Source organism: Bubalus bubalis, chromosome 4 (genome assembly GCF_019923935.1).
Source record: "Bubalus bubalis isolate 160015118507 breed Murrah chromosome 4, NDDB_SH_1, whole genome shotgun sequence".
NCBI lineage: Eukaryota > Metazoa > Chordata > Mammalia > Artiodactyla > Bovidae > Bubalus > Bubalus bubalis.
Genome location: NC_059160.1, coordinates 48,647,653 through 48,664,989, shown reverse-complemented (window position 1 = coordinate 48,664,989; position 17,337 = coordinate 48,647,653). Strand labels below are relative to the sequence as shown.

At 40.8% G+C, this 17,337-nt stretch overlaps 1 protein-coding gene across 2 annotated transcripts in view; it reads right to left on the bottom strand.

Annotated features, from left to right (window-relative positions):
* SYN3 (synapsin III) overlaps positions 1–17,337 on the bottom strand; it is a 484,704-nt gene that overhangs the window by 380,992 nt on the left and 86,375 nt on the right. For both annotated transcript variants that reach the window (XM_025283567.3, XM_025283568.3), the window contains exon 4: positions 11,953–12,044. In XM_025283567.3, the coding sequence (XP_025139352.2) occupies positions 11,953–12,044 (92 nt within the window). The remainder of the gene's footprint in view (positions 1–11,952; positions 12,045–17,337) is intronic.

The following is a 17,337-nucleotide window of genomic DNA, read 5'->3' as shown; positions in this document are numbered from 1 at the left end:
TTGCAGAAACTTGGTCACAACTGAAGAGATTTAGCACACGTGCAGGCATGCACAAACTAATTACATAAAGCATACAATTGGTATATAATAGTTTATATTATATAATAATATTACATTAATATGTTGTATTAATGTATCTAATCTATTAGCTATCAATCATCTATATATCATCCATCTATTTATTTACCTATCCACAGTTTTAGGCAGTGACAACTGCTTGAAGGAAAAGACTACATAGTTGAGCTTCGACTGTGGGAATGGCATGGTCTGGCAAGGTCTCTCCGAGAAGGTGGCATCTGATCAGATATTTCAAAGGAAGTAAGAGTGTGTGATATAGTGACATCTGTGGAGTGCTTTCGGAGAAGGCAATGGCACCCCACTCCAGTACTCTTGCCTGGAAAATCCCATGGACGGAGGAGCCTGCTAGGCTGCAGTCCATGGGGTCACTAGAGTCTGACACGACTGAGTGACTTCACTTTCACTTTTCACTTTCATGCACTGGAGAAGGAAATGGCAACCCACTCCAGTGTTCTTGCCTGGAGAATCCCAGGGACGGGGGAGCCTGGTGGGCTGCCGTCTATGGGGTCGCACAGAGTCGGACACGACTGAAGCGACTTGGCGGCAGCAGCAGCAGCAGAGTACTTTAGGAGAAAGGAAGAGCAGGTACAAAGATTGTCCCTGAAAGGTACAGACACGGTCTTACCCACTCATGTGTTTAACTCTCGGAACTAAGGGTACTTCTCACTTCACAGATGGGGAAACCAAGAGCTGGGGAGGTGGAAACACCAACTCAAGGCCTCCCAGCTTGCAGCAGGGAGAGCTGGGACCCACTCCAGGCGGACTGCTTTGCCCAGGTAAGGGGACTTTTGGCTGTGAAGCCACCTACCTGGGCAAGTCCTAGATGCTTTTTTGCAAAGAGAGGGGTGCCAAATTCAACTTTGCGGAAGAAGGCAGAGAAAGGCATACGAGTAAACCAGGTTGAGGGGGGTCTCTGCCTTCCTCCTTGGCCTCTTCTGGCCCCAAAGCTGCCCCTCACCTGTGTGCACATCCATTCAGGGTCAAGAGAGAGAGAGGGTAGCACCTCTCCCAAGTCCACATGGCTCACTCTGCTCACATTATTTATTCTACGCAGGTCTCCTCCTGCACGAAGCCTCTCCTGATGACTCATCTCAAATACCAATCACCTTTGAACTCTTCTTTGGCTTCAGCCTTTGCTCACAACCTGCCATTAGACTGCATATTTGTTTTCTAATTTGTTGTCAGTTTCTGTAGCTTAAATCTCAGCACCACAAAAGCTATTGTCTGTTTTGTCCACTATTGTATCCTCTGTGCCTGGCACATCTTCAATGAGTGAAAGAAAGGAAAGGAGGAAAGCTCAGTGAGTGTGTAGCCACTTAAGAGAATTAAAGGAAAGAGAATTAAAGGAAACTTTTCCAAACAGACACAGGCACCAAGAAGGGAGAGCAGAAACTGGGCTCTTTGTAATTTGCTGGAGGCTACCCGGCACTCTAAATTTGCTCAATAAATATTTGTTGCATGAATGAATATCCGGAATTTGAAACTCCAAGTTCAGGAAGCTCAGAAGACTTTGAGCAATTATGTGTGAAATAAACATGATTTTATAATATTCTCTGGTGAGATGTCTGAGAATTCTCAGGACAGAGGTTCAGGATGGAGAGCTGATCCTGACACAAAAGGATGATTTAGACAAGACATCCTCCTCTCTGACCCCTGGGGCACAACTTGCCTGTCTGTAAGATGAGGACGCACAGAAAACTCTAAGGGACTCTTCTAACTCGGGACCTCTAAGACTCTGTAAAGTAACTTCTCCTCTGGGCCAGGCTCACACATCTCCGTCTTGCCCCAAACATTCTCCCTGGAAACACTAAAGCTAGAGCGGGTACGGGGGCGGGTAACTTCTGAGAGTCTTCAGTGCCTCTCTTCAAGTTCTTGTGTTACTTATGCTTGCTGGCTCCCTCTCTTCAACCCTCTCTGAGGTCTGACCTTCTAATGAGCAGAGACACATTATCAGCCGCCGTGGTTTGAACGGGTGCCTGTAATTTAGTGTTGCCTAATGCTGGACACTGAGAGCTGGGCTTGCGTAATTAGGCTGGGACCTCATTAACGTCTGCCTCCTTGGGTGTTTTTCATTCTTGGTTTCTCCTATCCTGTATTTTGAATCCCATCTGGCTGTATGGACACGGCTGCCCTTTTTTTATTGCTCCATTGTGAAGCCAGGCTTGAATCTGGGCCCAGAATGGCCACAGCCATCCACAAAGCATGAATCTTAACATGCCCTGGAATGGCCCCTGCTCTGCTCTCTAAATACAATTACGCAATTTTACTGACAACCTGGGTTGTCTAAGTTGCTCTTGAGCACCTCAAGCTGGCTGGCAGTCCACTCTAAGTTTACGTGTTTGACAGAAACCAGAGTAAGGGGTGCTATCAATTTAATTACTACAATTACCCATGATTTAGCCAATTCATGTGTAATACTTTGCCATTTACAAAACACTAGTAGAACCTGGCCTTGAGCAGAGACGTGGGCTGTCTTGTTTACCAGAGATCCCTAAGAAAATTATTCTCTTCTGGCACCCGCCTGCCCCCACCCCATTCTTCACTGCCCTGCTCTGAGCCCCAGGAGACTGAACTCTGTGGACAGTTCTATTGGGCTCTTTTGCTCACTGGGCCAAAAAGAGGCCCAAGCAGGAGACTGGAGGGCAAAGGTGCTTCTTCGTAGTGCCCACCCTGCTTCAGTGCCAAGACCTTGGAGGAAGTTAGTTCCTCGACAACTACTGCTTCAATTACATGGCTCTCCTGCCCAAGTATAGATGAAACCTTCCAGAGTGAGTCTATTCTACTTCCTCTCCTTGTCCCTTCATCCCTAATGATGATAATGGCTTCCTGCTGTTGTTATTGGATGCCCCATGTTCCCTGAGTCCCAATATTCTTCTGTAAGTGATTGCTTCATTAAAATCTCTTTATTTAAATTATTTGGGGGTGTATTCTGTTTTCTGCCTAGCGCATGTCTGATACAATTCTTAATATCTGAAATGGAGCCTGGAACATAGAACAGGCCCTTAATAAACACCTGTGGGATGAATGAATGAACAAACTTTCACATATAACATCTCATTTAATTCTTTTGAGACTATGTAAAATAATACAATCAACTTTTATAGGTGAAAAAGCAGAGAGAGGTAGAATCTCATATCTGAGCAACAGATTTCTGAAGGAGAGCAACACACATCCTGTACCCTAGATGAGCCTAAGCCATCCTCAGCACCCAGGAGAAATCTCTACTTCCTGCTGTTTCCTGCACAGACCCAGAGTCCACTCAAGTCAGCCTGGGGTGGGCTAAACAGGACTGGTGCTGAGAGTGGACAAAATTTATGGATTTAAAGACATTTGGGAACTCACTTGGCAAAAAACCAGAGACCTGGATTCAAATCCAAGTGCTACCCCTTTCTTCTAAAACGTGTATATATTCAAGGTGTACAGCGTATTGTCATGTGTTTAAGGGACTTCCTGGTGGCTCAGACAGTAAAGTGTCCGCTTACAATGCGGGAGACCCAGATTCAATCCCTGGGTTAGGAAGGTCTCCTGGAGAAGGAAATGGCAACCCACTCCAGTATTCTTGCCTGGAACGGTAGAACCTGGTAGGCTACAGTCCATGGAGTCCCAAAGAGTTGGACACGACTGAGGGACTTCACTTTCACTTTCATACATATACTATAGTCAGTATGCTATACATTAGGTCTCCAGAACTTATTCATCTTATAACTGAAAGTGTAAGTGTAAACCCCTTGACAAATATCTCCCCTTTCCTCCCACTCACCAACACTAGTCACCACCATTCTATTCTTTGTTACTATAATTGCAAATTTTTTAGATTTCACATATAAATGAGATCATGCAATATTTATCTGTCTCTGACTTAATTCACTTAGCATAATGTCCTCTAGGTCTATCCATGTTATTGCAAATGGCAGGACTTCATTTTTTTTTAAGGCTGGATACCATTTATACATACATACACAAACACACATATATATAATTTTTTAAATCCATTAATCCACTGATGGACATGTGGATTGTCTCCACACCTTGGATACTATGAATAATGTTGCAATAAACATAGGAGTAGAGATATTTTTTCAACATAGTGATCTTATTTCCTTTGGATATGACCCAGAAGTGAGATTTCTGGGTCATACAATAGCTTTATTTTTAATTTTTCAAGGAAACTCCATACTGTTTTCCATAATGGCTGTACTAATTTACACTCCCACCAACAATCCACAAGGATTCTCTTTTTTCCACATCCTCACCCACACTTATCTCTTGATTTTTTATATCAGTCATCCTAACAGGTGTGAGGCGGTATCTCATTGTGGTTTTGATATGCATTTCCCTGATGATTAGTGATAGGGAGCAGCTTTTCATAGACCAGTGGCCATTTATATATCTCATTTGGAAAAAAAAAATGTCTGTTCCGATCCTTTACCCATTTTTGAAATTAGGGAGTTTGGTTTTGCTATTAAGTTGTTATGAGTTCTTTATATATTTTGGATATTAACCCCTTAGAAAAATGGCTTGCCTTTTCATTTTGTTGATGTTTCCTTTGCTGTATAGACTTATTTTTAGTTTTAGATTAGTTTTCTTCCTGTGATTTATTTCTGGTTTCATATAACTGTGGTCTGAACAAATATCTGATGTGACTTCAATCTTCTTAAATTTGTTAATACTTGTTTTGTGCCTAACATATAATTTATTCTGGAGAACGTTCCATATGCACTTGACAATGTATATTCTGCAGCTCTTTGATGGAATGTTCTGTGTATGTCTGTTGGGTCCATTTGGTCTAACATATAGTTCAAGTTTAATGTTCTTATTGATTTCTTGTCTAAATGATCCAGTGATGAAAGTGGGGTCTTGAAGTTCTCTATTATTATGGTATTGCTATCTACTTTTCCCTTCATATTTGTCAATATTTGCTTTACATTTTTATGTGCTCTAATTTGGGGCACATATATATTTACAATTGTTGGATCCTCTAAACAGATTGCTTTTTCATTGTATGATGTCACTTTTGTCTCTTATTACAGTTTTTAACTTAACGTCTATTTTGTCTGAAATCAGCACAGCTATCCCTGCTCTGTTTTGGTTCCTATTTGCATGGAATATCTTTTTCCATCCCTTCTCTTTCAGTCTAAGTATGTCTTTAAAGCTAAAGTGAGTCTCTTTTAAGCAACATCTTTTTTCTTTTAATTCATTCAGTCATCCCATGTCTTTTCATTGAAAAATTTAATCTATTTACATTTAAAGTAATTATTTAAAGTATCATTGCCATTTTGTTTATTTACTGTTTTATTTTCTTAGGCCATCCTCTATGGCATGTGGGATCTTAGTACCCTAAGCAGGGATTAAACCTTCACCCCTTGCATTGTGAGCATGGAGTCTTAAGCACAGGACTGCCAGGGAAATCCCTGCCATTTTCCTAAATGTTTCTCGGAAGGTTTGCAGTTTCTTTGTTCCTTTATTCCTCCCTTGCTGGTTTCCTTCATGATTTGATACTTTTCTATGCATGCATGCTAAGTTGCTTCAGTCGTGTCCAACTCTTTGTAACCCTATGAACTGTAGCTCTCCAGGGTCCTCTGTCCATGGGATTCTCCAGGTAAGAATACTGGAGTGGGTTGCCATGCCTTCCTCCAGGGGATCTCCCCAACCCAGGGATCGAACCCTGGGTCTCTTATATCTACCTGCACTGGCAAGCAGGTTCTTTACTACTAGCAATACCTGGGAAGCCTACTTTTCAGTAGTAGTTTGCTTTGAATTCTTTGTTTTTCTGTTTTGTGTATCTCCTATAGGGTTTTGCTTTATGGGTACCATGAGGCTTACATAAAACATTTTATAGTTACAACAGTGTATCTTAAGTTGATAACCACCTAACTTTATTTGCATATAGAAACTACTCTTTTACTTGCCCCTCCCTACAGTCTATGTTTTTGATGCCACAATTTATATCTTTTTATTTTGTATATTCATTAATGAATCATTGTGGCTATTGTTATTTTTAACACTTTTGCCTTTTAACCTTTTTACTGGACTTAAAAGTCATTTACACACCACCACTATAGTATTAGAGTATCCTTAGAGTATTCTTGAAAACTGCAAGTGAAAGTTGCTAAGTCGTGTCTGACTCTTTGCAACCCCCTGGACTATACAGTCCATGGAATTCTCCAGGCAAGAATACTGGAGTGGGTAGCCGTTCCTTCCTCTAGGGGATTTTCCCAACCCAGGGATTGAACCCAGGTCTCCCACATTTCAGACAGATTCCTTACCATCTGAGCCACCAGGGACGCAGTCTTTATCTGACCTAATACTTACCTTAATCAGTTTTATAGGGGCTTCTATGATGGCTCAGATGGTAAAAAAAAAATATGCCTGCATTGGAGGAGACCCTGGGTGAATCCCTAGGTTGGGAAGATCCCCTAGAGAAGGGAACGGCTCCCCACTCTAGTATTCTTGCCTGGAGAATTCCATGGACAGAAGAGCATGGAGGGCTATAGTACACGGGATCACAAAGAATCAGACATGACTGAGGCACTAACACTTTCACTTCTTTCATCAGTTTTGTTTTCATTTTACTAATGAGTATCTTCTTACTTTTCTAAGCTCCCACTGTTTAAATTCAGATTCTGGGATCTCAATACTTGTCTAATGGTATTTGTGCACTGCTCATAATGTATACTACTTTAATGCCTCTCTGTGTGCATGCGTGCTATGTTCTTTCAGTTGTGTCCAACTTTTTCAACCTTACGGACCACAGCCTGCCAGGCGCCTCCGTCCATGAGATTCCCTGGGCAAGAATACTGGAGTGGCTTGCCAGGCCCTCCTCCACGGGATTTTCCCAACCCAGGATCAAACCCGTGCTCCTTATGTCTCCTGCAGGCAGGTTCTTTACCACTAGCACTACCTGGGAAGCTCTTACTGCCTCTTTAAGCAGCTCTAACTATGAAACAGTCTTCCGCTTGTTAAAGAGGCAGTACAGTAAGTGGTGACACAAACACTACGGGAACAAGAACCTAGGCCTGAATCCCTTACTGGCGGAGACCTTGATTCCATTACCCAACTTCAGTCTTCTCATCTGGAAAATGTGGATGGTAATACTTACCTTTAAAGTACACACTTTACAGGGCTGTTGAAAAGGATGAAATGAATCAATACATGTTAAGTGCTTGGGACAGCGCCTAGCACATAGGAAATGGCTATAAAGTGTTGGTTAAGTAGATAAAAATTCATGAATTCTGTATGTGCAAGTCAAGCTGGCTTCATCAAAAAGGACTTTTTTTTTTGGCTCTAGTTTGGAGATGAGCCTTGAGTCAAGAGCTTGAATAACATCATCAGGTCATTGACTCTTATTCTCTATCTTTGCTGTGTTTTCCTTTGCTTTTGCTTCATTCTTGGCAGATCCTTCCCTCCAGGACAAACAGCCATGGCCACCAGCAGCTCCAGGAGACCATTCCACTGGCTCAGCAGCCCCAGCAGAACAAATATGTCTCTCACCCAAGAATTCCAGCAAAGGTCTCACATGAATTCTCATTGACTTGGCTTGGGTCCCAGGCTCTCCCTGCTAAACAGTGGGATATTCTGATTCTAGGCAAGGGAGAAAGCAAGGAAATTCCAGAGAAACATCTACTTCTGCTTCATTGACTACACTAAAGCCTCTGACTGTGTGGATCACAACAAACTGTGGAAAATTCTTAAAGAGCTGGGAATACCAGACCACCTTACCTGTCTCCTGAGAAACCTGTATACAGGTCAAAAAGCAACAGTTAGAATTGGACATGGAACAATGGACTGGTTCAAAATTGGGAAAGGAATAAAACAAGGATATATATTGTCAGCCTGCTTATTTAACTTATATACAGAGTATATCATGTGAAACCCCAGGCTAGATGAATCATAAGCTGGAATTAAGGCTTCCAGGAGAAATAGCAACAATCTCAGAGATGCATATGATAGCACTATAATAGCAGAAAGTGAAGAGGAACTAAAGAGGTTCTTGATGAGAGTGAATTCTTGATGAGTGAGTGAAGTCACTCAGTCGTGTCCAACTCTGAGACCTCATGGACTGGAGCCTTCCAGGCTCCTCCGTCCATATGATTTTCCAGGCAAGAGTACTGGAGTGGGTTGTCATTTACTTCTCCAGGGGATCTTCTCGACCCAGGGATCGAACCCAGGTCGTCTGCATTGCAGGCAGACACTTTACCATCTGAGCCACCAGGGAAGCCCTGGTGAGGCCCCTGATGAGGGTAAAAGAGTGAAAAAGTTGGCTTAAAACTCAACATTCAAAAATCTAAGACCATGGCATCCAGTCCCATCACTTCACAGCAAATAGATGGGGAAAAAGTGGAAACAGTGACAGATTTTATTTTCTTGGGCTCCAAAATCTCTGCAGATGGTGACTAAAACCACAAAATTAAAAGTTGTTCGCTCCTTGGAAGGAAAGCTATGACAAACCCAGACAGCATATTAAAAAGCAAAGACATCACTTCGTAGACAAAGGTCCATATAGCCAAAGCTATGATTTTTCCAGTAGTCATGTACAGATGTGAGAGCTGAACCATAAATAAGGCTGAGCACCCAAGAATTGATGTTTTTAAATTGTGGTACTGTAGAAGACCCTTGAGAGTCCTTGGACAGCAAGGCGCTCAAACCAGTCAATCCTAAAGGAAATCAACCCTGAACATTCACTAGAAGGACTGATGCTGAAGCTGAAGCTCTAATACTTTGGCTACCTAATACAAAGAACTGACTTATTGGAAAAGGCCTTGACACTGGGAAAGACTGAAGGCAAAAGGAGAAGGGGACAGCAGAAGATGAGATGGTTAGAGAGCATCACCAACTCAACGGGCATGAATCTGAGCAAACTCTGGGAGATAGTAAAGTATAGGGAAACCTGGTGTGCTGCAGTCCATGGGGTCACAGAGTCAGACATGATTTAGTGATTGAACCACAACAACAACTTGAATCCACTACTGCTTCCAAGGGTGAATCTCCCCTACAATGTTTGGGTGTCCTCTGACCATGGGAGAAACAAGGATACGATATGGGGGACAGAAGTGTTGTGAACTGAGGGACAAAGAGTAGTCCAATGTCCCTGCCCATCTATGGTTAAGGGTGGCTGAAGACATTCAGTGGGCTCAGGTGAGGGACTATTTACCAATTTCTATAGAAAAATTTCAGTATTTTAATAACCAGTACCACTGTACACACCATTCAGATTATCAGCCTGTTGATATATATTGATTTAAATTTATCACATTAGTGGTGTTATTTATAATACCTGTTCTGCATTGGCTTTTCTCCTTTTGTCTTCTCTTATTATTTCTATTTTTCTCTTATCACCTTTAAGTACTACATTTCATTTCTATTTTTAGTAACTACCACAGAGATAAAATCATTTTTAACTTCTTGAAGCCTATTAATAATCAATTAATTATTTGGAAATATTAATGTATACTACTGGAAATATTAATAAATATTTCCTCTTTGATAATACAAGGGCCTCAAAATATCTTAATTCTATTTAACCCCAGAATCTACTTACTGTGATATATTTTAATCCTTCATTTATTTTTCAAATCCATAAGACATTATTATTACTACTGTTTTTTGAAGATAACATTTATTAACATTTCCACCTTCTTTGCTCTTCACATCTTCTTGCTGCTTTATGTTATAATGAGATCATTTTCTTTTTCTTAAAGTACATACTTCACTATTTCCCTCAGTGAGGTCTTCCTGAATATTTTATTTTGCTTATTTCATAAAATACTTTCACTTCATTAACACCTTTTCAATGCTGTTTAATATGTCATTAAACACAACACTTGTAATAATGTTGGTTATTGTAGTTTTCCTTTCTAGACATTCTTTTTGATTTTAATAAAATTTGTTCTGTCATTTTTTTATAGTTTCCTATTCCTTGCAGACATCTTCCAATCTGATTTTTTTCAACTTAATATGTAGGATTTTTTTCTTTTAAGAACGTGTGTCTGAGCATTCCAATATATGGCGTCTTTTGAAGGTATCTTTCTGCTGTCTATATTTCCTGTTTCTTCTCATTCATGGACTTCCCTGGTGGCTCAGAGGTTAAAGTGTCTGCCTGCAATGCGGGAGCCTGGGTTCGACCTCTGGGTTGGGAAGATCCCCTGGAGAAGGAAATGGCAACCCACTCCAGGATTCTTGCCTGGAGAATCCCATGGATGGAGGAGCCTGGTGGGCTACAGTCCATGGGGTCCCAAAGAATCGGACACGACTGAGTGACTTCACTTTCACTTTCTTCTCATCCATGGTGTCTGTGCTTTATTATTTTTTACTATGTGCTAGCCATTATACAAAAAATGATCTGCATAATTATTTGAAGCCTATGATGAAAGTGCCTTCCACTACACAGGATTTGCTTTTACTTCTTGCATGTCTGGGATTACCATAAATTAAGAATAATGCTCAAGGTTCCCTGGAAGGTCAATCAAAGTGCAATGCAAGCTGCAGTTACTTGTGAGGACTCATATACCTATGGTTCACACTTACCTTGAGATGTAGTCCTTTGAGGTCTCAGCTTATTTTGGGGAGGCCCTACCATTACATCCTAAGTAACCCTGGGTATTGATTTCTCTCTCCCTTGCCCCTGCTAGACTATCAAAACCAATTTTCAAGTTTGTTGAACTCAGCAATACTCACAGCAAAAATGAAGCTTTTGTACTCATTTCTCTCTCTGGATTTCCACTTCCCCATCATTCTCTTCCTGGTAAGTTCTTACTACCATGTCAACTCTTTGATGGCTTTGAAGGTATAATTATTTACAACCAGCTTTGAAGCTGTTTCCAGATAATCTAGAATTGGTCTACCATTATTGGAAATAGGAAGCCATGTAATGTCTTCCTTGGCACACAGCAGGTACTCCATAAATGATAGCTGAATTAGTTGAATTACAATTTCCTAAACATACTCCCCCCTTTTTTTTTGTTTGTATAAGAACTATTTCCTATTCTTAAAACACATAGAATGCCCATTAGAACAAATACCACCTTGTCCTCAAATTTATTCCTATTGTCTCTACTTTCCCAAATATGAATCCTATTTCTTCTCCATCTGAATCCTCACAAGTCCTGGTCTGTATCATTCTCTCAGTACTTAACTAGATAGAAATGTTTTAATATGCTCTTTATTGCTCCTCCAGATTTATACTTTCTTGACATTCCTGGGCTTCTGAAGAATTTCCTCATGTCCTGTCTAGTTCAGCATATATTACAGATTTGGGTGGGTGGGTGGGAATATTATATCCAGTACTATTATATCCAGTATTATTGGATAATATAATGGATATTTATCCATTATATATCCATTAATATATTAATATTATATCCAGTATTATTATATTATATCCAGTACTTTTAGGTGTGAAGTCCTGAGAAGAGTCTCTGAATATTTATTCTTCCCTACTGCTGGAAGCAGGATGCAGCCTATTTAAAAAAATCTCTTATATTTGTACAGCACTTTATAATTATTAACAATAGGGTGTTCTCACATACTTGCCTTCTACTTGCATATTCACTATCATCATGCGGCAGATGAGAATCAGAGGGCAAGAGAGAGTAAATAATATTACTGATCAGAGCCACAAAGTCAGAAGTGAAACCCAAGTCTTCTTTCCCCAAGCCCAGGGATCATTCCAGGGTACTCAGCTGCTTCCCCATATTATTTGTGCCATTAGTCATTAACGTGCAATAACACCTAAACTCTTTGGAAGCATACATTCTATACAAGAAAGCATGTGCAGTACAGGCGTTAGGTTGCAGGCAACAAACAGAGGGGTTGGCTCAGAAGGTACTTCATACACACCTCTGGAATGAAGGTTTTCTGCACCTTGGTCTTCCTTACCTCACAACCTTGGTTCCATTTCTCATGACTTGCATGTCCACCATACAGCCCCCAGTAACATAGGCGGCTAGATTCAACTCTGAGAATTCAGCCTAAAAGAGAAAGCAAAACAATAAGGATTCACAAAATACTAGGGATGCCAACGACTCGTAACATTTATATGTGCCAAATATACATTTAAATCTCATGTGAAATTAGTAATATTATTTATCTCCCTTTTTGAAAGATGAAGAAGCTGAGATGCAGAGAGGCATGGTGACATGTCCATGGTTACATCGCTACTAATTTCTACCTCCTTGAAGGTGGAAGAAGATACTCTAACTCTAGGGGAGTGGACAGGCAGGGGGAGAGAGAGATAGGAGGTAGTGGTATAGAGAAACTCCATAGTTACCAAGAGAGGGGCAGAGACAAGAGATATAAGCAGTATTCTTTTTTTTGGTCCCCACTAAGGAGTATTCTTCATGTTTATGTACCAACTACAGCGTCACATTTGTGTTTTATTAGACATTTCTGTATCCTTCTATGTTCATCTTTTTGTTGGCTTATTTGGTTGAGCAAGCTTTAAAAATTTCTGTTGCTATTCCTATGGAATGTGTGTATGCTAAGTAGCTTCAGTCATGTCTGACTCCGTGCAACTCTATGGGCTGTAGCCTGCCAGGCTCCTCTGTCCACAGGATTCTTCAAGCTAGAATACTGGAGTGGGTTGCCATGCCCTCCTCCAGGGGATTTTTCCAACCCAGGGATCGAACCTGCATTTCTCATGTCTCCTGCATTGGCAGGTGGGCTCTTTACCACTAGAACTACCTAGGAAGCCCTTTCCTATGGAATACATCCCTCCTACCAGATTATATGCTCCCTGGGGGTAGTGACTTGATGTTATAACCATTTCCTAGGTCTGCCATAACAAAGTACCCCACTAGGTGGCTTAAACACAGAAAACTGCTTTTTCACAGCTGTGGAGGCTACAAATCAAGGTGTGGGCAGCACTGGTTCTTTCTGAGGGCAGTGCAAGAAGGCTCTGTTGCAAGTTTTTCGCATTGGCTTGCAGATGGTCACCTTCTCTCTGTCTCTTATCAGTATGTTTTTCCTCTACGCAAGTCTCTGTAGCCCTTCTACCAGTAATACTGGATTAGGACCCACCCTACTGACTTCACTTTAACTTGATTATCTCTGAAAAGATCCTATCTCCACATACCTGTGTCCAAATAAGGTCACATTCTGAGGCACTGGGCCTTAGGACTTTAACACATGAATTTTAGGAGACGTAATTCAACCTGTAACCCCACTCTAGAAAATGCATAATACTACACTGACTTATACAGAAACCAAAAGCTATTTCTTTGGATTTAATGAATAAAAATAACTGCTCACTTACATGCAACGCTCACTATTTGCCAGGTACTGTCCTAAGCATTTTATACGTATGAATTCATTTAATCCTCATACTTGTCTACATGAAAAACCAAGGCAGAGAGAGATCAAATAACTTGCACACTGTCACACAGTAGGTAGCAGAGCCAGGATTTAACCCCAGGCAGTCTGGCTCCAGCCTGTCTTTTAACTGCAGCACCCCACTGTCCCCACTGTTTAGCTAAATAAGGCATTAGGTAGACTGCAACTGGGAATTTTAGGGACCTAAAAATAAACCACTCAAAGAGAAAAACAAGTTTACATTGAAGGGAAATATCATTTCATGGTGATTTAAATGTATCCCCTTGGAATCATTTACCAGAAATTATGACCAAAGACCTAGCTATCTTCCCAGATGGCATTAAAGCAAATCCAGAGTGCTTGTGTCTCTTGTTTTAATTAATAACCTCATTATGCTGTGGAAAGGTGAAAAGCAAAGAGCTCTGTAATGAGGCCAGGTTGGTAAACAGTGGTAATGACCCAGTTATTAAATCTAATGCCTTAAAAATTCAGCCCATCATGTTCAAGATATTTCATTGGTAAGATTACAAAGAAGAATTAGCGAGAAAAGTTGCTTGTGTGGAGAAAAAAGAAAGTTGCAACACAGAATTGCTGGACACAAGATATACGAAGAAAAGAAGTGAGTCAGAATCTTGGATGGTAAAATCTCCAATTAGATGGCAAAGATCCAGAGGCTATCTTGCTGCTCAAATGGAAAGAGAACTACCTGGATAGAAGACACCCTCGGGCTTGGATATACAAGTCAGAAGTTCATCTGGTTCAGATCTGAGTGTCTGCAGTTGTCTCCTAGTCATAGTTTATGAGTAATTTTAGGAGGTAGATTCCTGGGTTATAGGGCAGCAAGCCTCTGCTAGATCAAGCACAGATAGCTGGAGTAGCAAAGAAATGGCACTTTCCAATTTTATCTTTCTAAAAATTTCAACAACCATGAAAATGAACATAGAAGTATCCAACCATCTCTCCTTCAAGACAGCATGATGACCCTGCTGGTAGAATCCTAAATATCAGGGCCTGGAGAGCTCTCATAGACTGTAGTGGGTTAAATGGATTCCCCTAAAAGATATGTCCGAGTCCCAACCCTTGATACCTGTGAATGTGACTGTATGGAAACAGAGTCTTTGCAAATATAATTAAGGCTCTCAGATCCTGGATGAGAGTGGACCCTAATATAATAAGATGTATTTATAAAAGAAGAGAAGGGGAGACAGAAGGACCCAGGAAAGAAGGCTGTATGAAGATGGAGGCAGAGACTAGAGTTACATTGCCCCAAAACCAAGGAACAACAGGAGTTACTAGAAGGTGGAAGAAGCAAGGAAGCACAGTCTTCAGAGGGAGTACAGATCTGTTGACACCTTGATTCCAATTTCTGGCCTCTGAGAGCATAATTTATTTTAAGCCACAAAGTTGTAGTAATTTGTTACAATAATCCTAGGAATGTAATAAAATAATTCTGGAAATTGGATCCAATTTTAGTATTGCATGCAAAGGCGTCAGGGTTCAAAAAATGTCAATTGGTTTAAGGTAAGGCTCCTGTATCCACTTCAGCAAACACATACTTAATGCGTATACACACACACACACAAAATAAAGCACTACTATGAGAGTCATATTTCTGCATTTTCTGCTGTAAGTTAACCTTTTGACCTCAAAGACATTTTGGTCCCAATTATTTCTAATGTGATGTCTCTTTACTATATACTAGGCATGGTGGTATAGATAAATAAATATTGAAAGAAACTACATTTAAAAGTAACTGCTCAACATCTGATGATTTTGGTCAAGTTACTGACTGCTTAGAATCTCAGTTTTGACATCTCTAAAATGGAGGCAATGATATCAGTGGTTAGTGAAGATTCAAGATAGTGTATATGAGACACCTAGCACAGAGCTGAGACATACATAGGAGGAAGATCTCTATAAACAGCTATCATTATTATATTCAAATACTTAACTGTCTTAGTGAGAGTAAATTGAAATGCATAAAAAAGGGTATAACCAGAAAAAGAGAAACCTTTTCAAATATTTATAACATAAACAATTCTTAAAATATGAAGGCATACAATATAAAGAGTAAAGATTTCTGCTTAATTAGGTCCACAATGGAGTAACAGGGACTATATTTACACTCTCATCTTAAACTTGGAAAGCCAGACAAAATACATTAATAGTTTTCAGACACTGAACAACAGGCATTGTAGGAATATGACCTTGCAGAAAGGAAACACATGAAATTACCTCTGTGACTGCCCTAGCTGACTGCCTGGAGGCAGTTTTCAGGTGTAGGAGAATGCAGTCAGTGCCCGTAGTCTGACTAAGCTGAAGAGACAAATGTTAGAATTCAGGGAGGCTGAAGAAGGCAATGGCACCCCACTCCAGTACTCCTGCCTGCAAAATCCCATGGATGGAGGAGCCTGGTAGGCTACAGTCCATGGGGTCGCGAAGAGTCGGACATGACTGAGCGACTTCACTTTCACTTTTCACCTTCATGCATTGGAGAAGGAAATGGCAACCCACTCCAGTATTCTTGCCTGGAGAATCCCAGGGACAGAGGAGCCTGGAGAGCTGCCATCTATGGGGTTGCACAGAGTCAGACACGACTGATGCGATTTAGCAGCAGCAGCAGCAGCAGAGGTGGCTAGAATTTGCAGGGCAGAGTAAAGATACAACTGTACAAAAAAAGGCCTCCAGGCAGATCTGTAAGTCTTTGGCTGCGTACCGATATGAGCATGCACGAAAGGCAATTTCTCAGGGCCAGTGACAGAACTATCAGAAAAGAGTAGACTCATACTCCAGAACACACCCAAGGCTGGGGATAGTTCGTGTTCTCACCAGGTAAGTGTAAAGGCTTTGTAGTAAGAGTTGAGTTCTCAAAACTTTAGTAGTGGGGCTAAACGAGCCCTGGATCACAGTGTGCTCTGGATCTAGGATGACCAATTTGTCCTAGTTTACCTAGAGCTTTCTCAACTTCGCAGAAGCTCCCCTCAGTCTCAGTTTTTCAAATTCGATGAAAACTATAAACCTACAGGCCTAAGAAATTTAACGACTCCCAAGCAGAAGAAACATGAAGAAAATCATACCAGCGTACATAATAATCAGCTTACTAACAAACCAGTGATGAACAGAAAACCTTCAAAGCAATCAGAGGGGAACAAAGAATGACAGCTGGGCTTCCCTGGTGACTCAAAGGTGAAGACTCCACCTGTCAATGCAGGAGACACAGGTTCAATCCCTGATCTGGAAAGATCCCACATGATACGAAGCAACTAAGCCCCTGTGTCACAACTACTGAGCCTGTGCTCTGATGACTTTTTTCTTCAAAGACTTCTTAATTTGAATTAGAGTCAAGTTGTTACAGTCTGCCATGCCTGTAGGCACCTCACTTTCACTTTACATTTTGCCATAAAAAGTACATTTGTAAATACTCTCGGACTTGGAAGGAAGTCTGTTCGTTTTGTGTCAGTGTAGTTCTCTGCTTCTCAAGGTGAATAACTGACTGCAAGACAATAGTATGAATTATGGGAGTTCATCACACATGCAGAAGTAGAATGTGTAACAAGAACACAAAGATGGAAATGGAAATGTACTGCTACAAGGTCCTTACACTGTATATAAAGTGGTATAACATTATTTAAAGATCAGTTCAGTTGCTCAGTCATGTCCAACTCTTTGCGACTCCATGGACTACAGCACATCAGGCTTCCCTGTTCATCGCCAACTCAGAGAGTTTACTCAAACTCATAGATCTTGATAAATTAAAGCTATTATAAACCTTAGAAGAATGCCTCAAAAAAAGAGGGATAGCTAAATTAAATTTCACAAATTTTTACAGATTGATGGATCTTAATTGATCTGTGCTTACATAATCAATATCAACTTCCCAGATGGTGCTAGTGGTAAAGAACCCACCTGCCAACGCAGGAGACATAAGAGACGTGGGTTTGATCCCTGAGTTGG